Genomic DNA, 9,262 nt, shown 5'->3' with positions numbered 1-9,262 from the left:
CCAAGCCGTCGAAGCTCTGCTGAGTGTGATCGGTCAATGCCAGCAGTACCCCTGCGGCGTGAAACTGGACACCAATGTGAGTCGTTGCGGTGTGATGCATTAGCCATGCCTGTATACGGAAACAAACTGTACTGTGTAACTAGTTGATGATCAATTATGGTGGAGATAGAGTTTATGTGTGCTGCATATAGCATGTATACTTGCGTCCTGGTTATATACAAACGTATAGAATAGATCAGATAGATGTTGCGGGTTCTATCTTTTCCAAGTTGCACTAGCAGTATACTATCTCGCGGGAGAATTGGAAACATCTACGCAGTAGCCTGGTCAAGTGCAGCATGCATGCATATATATTGATTAACATTTATGAATACTTGTGATGGATATAAGGTCCAAAGCATCTCGTTCGAATGCACAATGGGTACGAGTACAGTATACGCTGTACCGAGATTTACCACAGCACACCTTCACCGCAATATAAGCTCTGGCGCAGCTCTCACGTGCAAGTGCACATAAACCTACGCCGTACTAGCATTCTATGTATAAATTCTTTCAAATACACACATGAATATGTGTGATTCTAACATCACACCCTTCATCATACCACAGCCCGGATCCTCCAAGATACAAGTGGCCCTCATACTCAGTGCCATACAAATGAATGCGCAACACGGGGATCGCCACCTACAAAAAGCCGCAAACAAAGTCATTGCAGCGTTCAATGACTGTCGCGAGGAGCTGTCGCAGTTCGCACTGAATGTAAGTTGTGTTCATATGCATGTGCTAATCGTAAGCTGTGGTGAATGTACATGAAGGTGCAAAGCGCACCTTGTGTTGAGTATTTCTGAATCTGCTAGAGTACCTTCGGAGCTTCATCTTCCGCATACGCACCTTCGCATGTCAGCGTCCGGTAGTTGGGGGGAGGGGGGGGGGGGTGGTGATAGTTTGCGGACCGTCTGTGTTGCGATAATCTACAGTTTAAAACTTCATTGCAACACGAATATCAAGATATCACCTGTACACTGCATCTCTATTGACTGTGCTTAGAGCGCAGCGTAGGCTGGCTGTTGCAGTTGAATTGAATATATATACCTACTTTTTCACTGGACATCTGTTTAGTCCAATCGCTGGCCCTATTACGCTCGTGAGAATGAGCTCGAGAGCCATATATGCGTCTGCCGAAATATTCATATGAGTGTTTGTGCTCACTCTCATCAATCTATTGCGTGTAGTGTCTGCACACTATCTGGTTTCTGGATCTTCTCCTTAGTCACTTAGGCATACATATAGTGGCTACAGTATTAGTTTCTGTTTCAACGAACCTGTGCTACGTGCGATAAAGCATATCTAAACATACTTTCAAATGCGAGGGATCACAGTGCTGCCAGCGATCTGTGCGTCCTACAGCGTTTACACAACACATCTAATCCCGCCTCTCTACTCATATACAACATTCAGATGACATCGAAATCGCACTTCACTTCATCCTCGTATCTTATCTACATGCTTATTCCATCCGCTACCTCATCTCAACTAACAGGGAACCGCCCGCGACGGCAAACGCAGCGCCTGCAAATGTGAGTACCAGACGGTGCTACGCGCATTCTGTGCAGCGTATCGAGTGTATGAGTCCATACACACAGCTAAGACTAACCTGTCCGAAGTGCTGCTGACGAGTGAGGCTAAGCGTGTGCTGAGGGCTCTTGCAGATGACCAAGTGTTGAGTTTGGAAGACATTGTATGCTTCAGCCCGACGTTAATGGTGGAGCTTCCACGGTATGTGTGAAGGGTGTGTGTACGTGAGGTGTTTGTAGGATGTATTCATGAGATTTATTCTGTGTATCCGCATGCTGGTCAGGGGTCTAGGGATGGTGCTGAATCATGCCGTCTCTTTGTTGCAGTATGCTAGTGCTGAGCGCATGCCTGAGCTCAGCGGAAGTGATTGAGAGCATGAGATTTATATTGTCACAAGAAATGGGACCTGGACAACGGAATTCAGACGCCTTCAGGACAATTGCAATTGATCTACAGCTGGTCAATAACAGAACGTACTCGCGGCTGCAGCAAGGGCCAGCAGCCATCTGCGCTGAATCGTAAGTTACTTTCGCATGCATTATGAGAGGATAGTTCGTATTTCGATATGCAATGTTTTGGTATTCTCTGTGAAAAAAAGGATATGTAGTGTATCTGAATCTCGCTTCAGGTGCAGTATAACTGCTATTGGTTTGTAAAGCTTTGTTGTATTTTGTATGATATGAGAATTCAAATTCAAGTTGACTGCTATTAATATAGGTATTATATGTATTGTATATTTACAATTACTGTTTTTTTGATTTTTGCTTCTGCGGGTATATTGTATGCATATTTCCATTATTGTGCGATGCAGTCCTATGTCTGCTTACATTAGTTCACATATACCTTTCTCTCAACGTACAACATTCGCAAATATAGTTTGACGCTCATCATCAAAGTATCACGCCATCGCCAGTGTTTTGCATGGTCTGCGTGTGGCGTCAGCCCATTTCACACCCGTGCAACACACCCACAAAACAACCCTAAATCCCTATGCTTAAAATCCTGAATCCTAAAACTCCAAACCCCTAAAATAAAATCTGCACTACACACACACAGGAATAGCAATAAAAACTCGTTCGAGTACGATGCCGAGTTCCGTCGGCTGTGGTTGCGGGTGTGTGCGCTCGGACACTGTGTGTTGCAGGGCACTACCACAAGTGCGTGGGGACGGATATTCAGTGCGGCGTGTTCTAGCTTTGACATGGGGTCAACTTCTAGCTTTGACATAGATGCTATAAGCGTACTAAGCGCTTGACAGCAGACGATAGTAGTGGCAAATCTTAAGAAATAGGAACAATGCGGAGAAAATTGATGTTGCAGAAGGCAGCTCTCGTTCAGCGATTGAGCTAGCAGGAACTAGAATTGCATACCTTGAAATTGGCAAATTTTAATATTTTAGAATTTATTGTAAATATGAATAGTTTTTAATGGATTACACTCGACAGAGATTGCCTCAATAGTAGATCGAGATCATAGTATGGTTCAGACTATAGATATTCAACGCTCGGGCGTTCGGAATGCGACAAAAGAATGGAATCGTGCGAGATTGTTAGTTTTTTTTAAATTAAGAAAATATAAATATCAAAAAACTTACTATATTTTCAAAAGGGATGTAAGGCATCATATCGGATACAGCCTATCCCCTCTTTCTGTGACCGACAACCTCCTTACTGGCTTAGCCTAAAGCATTCATTTGCAATATTCATAATTGTCATAGCGTAGGTCCATTGAAACTTTTGTGAGTATTGAAGCATCTATATATCCCGTGGTTCGGCCAACGAAGAACGAATTTCTTCATCATAGCAGTCGATCAAACAAGAACGACAGGTTGATATCAAACATCGTGCGCCTATATAACGATAGGGCACTATTCAAATATATCAAGCACAGCGACAACGCAGATCGGTTCTCCCACAATCGGAAACATGGCGGTTTGCGAGTCTCTGTCGGCAACACCGATAGAACTCTTTGCATGGCCAGTTAGAGATGAAATTATATAGCGGTCCCATCATTTACCAGTGCCTAGCGTCCTTGGGGCAGGGGATTAGTAGAAACTGGTCGGATCCATCGGAAACCGTACAATCAATTTGGCGGTCTTGTATTTGCAGCCTTCCGAGATCGACAAACTTCGCACGAAGTACAAAGCATTATCAAACTATGCTCGCATGCACAACGCCAACGCAGTACCACGCAGGTGTACTAAACGCAAACGTCATCGTATCACGAGAGCGATCTTAAGATATTTTAATGTAAACGATCTGAAAACACAGAATCAGATAAAGTGTGAAATTCATCGGGTCAAAATCTCACCACCTAAGAATATCGCCGGCGCGAAACTGCAGACATTACTATCGATCAGGCGGCCTTGTGTTTTATACATTGTGACTTCACCAGTGGTCTCCATGGTGGTGCACGGGCTGGTCTCTGGGATCACACATCCAAACCATCGACTTTATCAAAGGTCTCCATGTTGATGTACCACTGTCGTCTCGAGGATCACATAACCATAACCTCTATCCCATCGACTTAATCAGTGGTCTCCATGGTGATGTACCACTGTCGTCTCTACCTCGTCGATTTTACCAGTGGTCTCCATGGTGGTGCAACGACTGGCCTCTGGAGCACACATCCTTGAACTCAACCTCGTCGACTGTGTTAGTGGTCGCCATTCTGCTGTATTCTAAGTTCATACACATCCATCCTGGTGATCAGTGCCAGATATACTATCGACCTGCTCGTAGCGATGGCAGACGTTAACCTGAATACTGTTATCATTGCCTAGAAAAGAAGACCCATTTTATGTGGTTGGGCTCCACTGAGAGCGCGACTGGGACAATGTACGTTTGGGGCTTGTACTTTTAAGCCTAGGGCCCAGATATCATCAGCAATGAAGGTGCACCAAAACCCCTCAGATGTGCTGTTGCGACAAATGTTTCTATCGAGTATAAGTACTTCGATCTGCCACTTCAGACGTTCGCCTTGCATTGACACTGGCACCTTATCTCTCAAAACTTTAGCGTATAAGAGTCTCACCCAATACATCGCGAAATACTGTTTGAAATGTTCACCACGATAAACCAGCACCTGCTGACAAGCCGACCCGCACCGATATATCTGCAAACACTGACTTTTCCCTGAAAGTGCTTGTTCGATGCACACCGAACAGACTTTTCAAGACAAAAATGGGATGTATACGCAACGGAATCTCAGACCAGAAATACACTTGTCACTTCTAGCCACTCTCGCTAGCCTGCATGCGTTTCTAATCCACACAGCTGTCTCGTATCAAGAGCCTAGACATTTATCAGTTTGCTCATCGCGATCCAATGTCTCATGCAGCGAGATTCAAATAGACTCTTTGATACTCGCCATACCCATCAGCTATACCTTTGGCCGTTGAGGCTCACCCATATGTATGTTGGCATATATGTACACATACAAAATTTGGGCCACCGACTATCGTATGTCGTTTTTTTTAGACTTAAAAGACTATATCCCTATAGTTTATTGTACGACCTTCTCACGTATAAGTCAGTACCCGCCATACAGAACACTTCGTACTAAGCTCATTCGGTGGAAATCTAGAGCACTTACATTCGGACACCCCAATGCTGTAATTACAAATCCGTGGGCACATATAAGGCTCAATCCAACTTCTTCAACATGCTTAACCTTACCGGTGTCATGGTTCTCCCTCATTCAGCCCAAACAGTATTTTAAATCGCTGCATGAATCTCTCTATTTCACCACTAGCCCGTCCCAATCCCATCTTTAGTGCTAAACCATCCTCAACTGCCTCCCAGCACACTCTGTACACCGCCTATTCTGTGAGCGCTGAATTACTTACTTTCGCCCCATCACCTGACCTATCGCTCCTCTCCGTGCTGGCCAAAAGCTCAGGCTTGTCTGTACTACGCACGTCCCCACAATGTTGACTAGCTTCCAACCATTTGTCCAGGTCACTCTCATCCAAAAACAATTCCCCGTCATTCTCAACACTCAAACGAGAAGATATAGGCGGTTTTAGATCCCCCAATAGGGCTTGGACCGCAGGCAGTACCACCCGACCGTCCACGCTGTTGTTCCCTTTACCTACCACAATGGCTCGCAACACTAGTCCACCTGGCCTACTGCCATTCAATACCGGCCCACTACTCCTCTGGTCACACAATCTGGTCACACCTACATTCGTGCTATTTGATCCACAGTCACTCGGCACTAGTCCACTTTTATCGCCCGCTGCGTGCTGCTGCCGCTGCGCACTCATCAGTCGCAGCAGACGTCTCACCGCAGCCTGCGCGACATGCGCTGAGTGGTTGTGCAAATCTAACAGTCCATTTTCCCACAGATTGTCCCATTTTGTCACATACTCTGGCAACAATACGACCATCTCATCGTACAACACATCGATTCTGCCTGCGAGGCTACTTTGCTTGCCCAGAACCTCAATCACAGCATTGTACGCCGCCGAATTTTTCTCTATACCCTCCATGTCCATACGATTAAATAGATCCAAGGCCACTTCCCACTGCCCGTCTGCTACACACGAGCTGATGGCGCTTGTGTAGGTGTAAGTGTCGGTTTGTATCCCTTTCTCCGGCATTTCCGCCAGCAACGCTAGCGCCGCTTGCCATGCACCGGCCGTCACACACGCGGTGATTACACCCCGGTAAGTGTGCAGGTCACAAGCGACGTTCTTTTCACCCATCTCACGCAACAAGGAACGAGCCTCCTCCCACACCCCGTCCGTCTTGCACGCAGCGATCGCGCTGTTGTATGTGGCTGTGTTGCATACCAACGCCTGGCTCTGCATCTCACGCAGTAGCTTGAGTGCGTCTCCCCATCGTCCGCGCCCGTGGCATGCGGTGATGGCTGCATTGTACACCTCGGTGCTGTATCCGATATCTCTGTCGGCCATTTCCCGCAGCAAGTGTATGGCCTTGTCACACTGGTCGCCTTTGGCACACGCGGCAATGGCCTGGGTGTAGGTGACTGTATCACAGGCAACGCCTTCCGTTGACATTTCCTGTAACAACTTCAGAGCCTCTCCCCACTCGCCGGCATTCGCACATACAGTTATTGCGTTGTTGTATAAAACGGTATCGCGCGCCACGCCCATCTGCGGAGCCTCGCGCAAGACAATCAGGGCATGCGTCCACTCCGCGTACTTCATACATGCGAGTAGCACTTGACTGAGCGTGTACTTGTCGATGGCCACGTCGCCAGCCCGCATAGTCCGCAGCAGATCCAGAGCCGGAATATGTTGCCCAGCTTTGGCACACGCAGAGATCGTCCGGTTGTAGGAGACAGTCTCACCGGCGATATCCAGGCGAAGCATCTCACGCAGCATGCTTAGCGCACTCGTCCAGTCGCCGTTCTTGGAATATGCCTGAATAACTCCGTTGTATGTGGTGCTATCCCTAGCCACATGCTTAGCCTCCATGTCGCGCAATAGATGTAAGGCTGTGTCCATTTTGCCGGCCTTCGCACAAGCAGAGATAACTTTACTGTACGAGAAGGTGTCGCATGCCACACCCCGCAGGTGCATCTCCTGCAGCAGCTCAACAGTCTTCGCCCATTGCCCGTCGGCTGCGCACGCAGAGATCGTCTTGTTATATATCTTGGTGGTAGGAACGATATTGCTTGAGAGCAGCTTCTTCAGTATACTTACAGCCGTATTACCTTTCCCTTTCTTGTCCTTCGCACACGCACCAAGAATTATACTGTACGTATTCACATCGCGTGCGATACCCATATTCTCCATCTCCCAGTATAGCTTCACTGCAGGGTTTGCGATACCTGCTTTGGAGCATGCTGCCAGTGTGTTGTTATACATACCTGTATTGCACGACAGACCCCTGATCCGAGCCTCCTGCAACCACTTCAGGGCATCTCTCCACTGCCCGTCTTTGGAACACAGAGCTAGCGCACACATGTACGCATCGTAGTCCAGAGGGACTTGTTTCTTCTGCAGCCTTCTGAATAATTTAAGGCCATCTTTCCACTGGTCCCCTTGCTTATACGCCGTCATCATGGCGTTATGCGTCCTGCTCGTGATAGCCACACCAGCCTTGTCCATCTCCCTATAGTACTCGTTTGCTCGGTTATAGTCCCCAGCCTCGCCGAGGCTCGCCATCACCACATTGTAGTGTTGACTGGTTAGCTTGGTATTACGTTTGCGGAGATACTCCAGCACTCTCTCGCACTTCTCTGGCTCGCCAGTGTTCTTGTACACCTGCATAGCCAGAAGACCGTCCTTGCACAGCAGTGTCTCTCGCTGCAACAGCTCATCCACATGCGCACACACGTCCGTGTAGTTCTGTGATTCTTCGGCCTGTCGCCAAAGCTCTGGTAGCCTCACCCTCCGCCGACTAGGGCGTATGATGTCACTTTGATGCGTAGCCACGTGTGTGTGTCGATTCTGCAATGCGCCCAGGTGGGGTGCTGTGATATCTGCGGAGAGTCTTTGAGCCTCCTGTTGAAGTGCATCCCCGTGTATGAACCCATTGCTCGCTGTAGCTACACTTTTCTCTAGTAAATCTACACTGTTGTGATTGTGGCACTCAGATATGGTTGGTTGGTTTCGTATCGTATGAATATGGCAACGACTGCTTGAACTAAGCAGAGATGTTTGACTTAGGTTGGCATGTATTTGTGGTCGTTCTGGTATTATTGTGAACAACCGATATTGCAGCGAACTAATAGCTATTCGGTGATGTATTCTATGTATAGGTAATATTGTTGTGTGGGTCTGTCGTGACCCTCTACTCCTAGGCTGAAGTAACGGTGTATGTGTGTGTGTCTCTCTCAGCACGCCAAACATGCGTGAGCTGCCCATCGCATTTGGCAATACTGTATGTGTACTGACCGCATGTCTGCACGCAGCTGATCCATTATACATCCCACCTGATACCTTATGGGAACGATGTAACTTTCTGCAACTTGCGTGTGAGCTGCGTCTGTAACTTCCTAGTGAACCTAGAACGCGGCGATGCACGCACATGGGGAGCTTTACTAGGCACTGTGACAGCTCAAACTGGAAACGCATCCTTATCGCACCATATCCCGTATGTACTGTGTTCATGCCCACGTACATAGTAGTGTAATGGACTTATAGAGCGATTCAGATTACCTTAGAGCCCTATGTTGATATATGTATGGAACAGATGGATACTAGATCATCACTATATGCGCCGAGATATCTACGGTTATGTGGCCTGGTGCCAACTGAGTACGACAAATACAAGTTTGGTCGCAGACACAAGTGATATATATAACCAGAATACACCACCTACTGTATATGTGCCCATGTATGAGTTATTAGGTATCCCGTTTTAACTCGTCAATATACAGGCAATCATACCTACAGACGGATCTTTTACTGGTAACGTGTCACCTGCTTTCGCTATATGGACGCCCTATTTGTCGACTTACAGGTGGTAGATGCTCGTCAATCATAACCAAACTGGATATTAAATTTCTAACTATCCACTTTGCCTACATTCATGCTCGACTATACTCGCTGCTAATCGAATATATATAAATATATATATATATATATATATATGTGTGTGTGTGTGTGTGTGTGTGTTTCCGTGGAATGCAACTGTGCTCTAATTCACTGCACGTGTGGCTAGAGGCGGTATCTAGGAAGGAGGTGCTATCATTGAGATCGCTAAGCCCATCT

At 47.0% G+C, this 9,262-nt stretch overlaps 2 protein-coding genes across 2 annotated transcripts; one reads left to right on the top strand and one right to left on the bottom strand.

The window, feature by feature from the left end:
• Window positions 1-570: 570 nt before the first annotated feature.
• On the top strand, window positions 571-3,153 carry SARC_08175 (hypothetical protein; the record flags this gene model as incomplete). The annotated part of the gene is made up of 4 exons (XM_014297860.1): window positions 571-759; window positions 1,541-1,776; window positions 1,902-2,093; window positions 2,632-3,153. 4 exons carry the CDS (start codon window positions 571-573, stop codon window positions 2,828-2,830), a joined length of 816 nt encoding a protein of 271 aa, XP_014153335.1. The 3' UTR covers window positions 2,831-3,153.
• Window positions 3,154-5,257: 2,104 nt separating this feature from the next.
• On the bottom strand, window positions 5,258-9,025 carry SARC_08174 (hypothetical protein; the record flags this gene model as incomplete). The annotated part of the gene is made up of 3 exons (XM_014297859.1): window positions 8,444-9,025; window positions 5,423-8,120; window positions 5,258-5,395 (listed from the first exon to the last, which is right to left on the bottom strand). Exons 1-3 carry the CDS (start codon window positions 8,467-8,469, stop codon window positions 5,258-5,260), a joined length of 2,862 nt encoding a protein of 953 aa, XP_014153334.1. The 5' UTR covers window positions 8,470-9,025.
• Between the last annotated feature and the right edge of the window lie 237 nt (window positions 9,026-9,262).

The sequence above is a fragment of the Sphaeroforma arctica genome (assembly GCF_001186125.1).
Source record: "Sphaeroforma arctica JP610 unplaced genomic scaffold supercont1.710, whole genome shotgun sequence".
In the NCBI taxonomy this organism is placed as follows: Eukaryota; class Ichthyosporea; order Ichthyophonida; genus Sphaeroforma; species Sphaeroforma arctica.
This window is presented reverse-complemented; position numbering and strand designations above follow the sequence as displayed.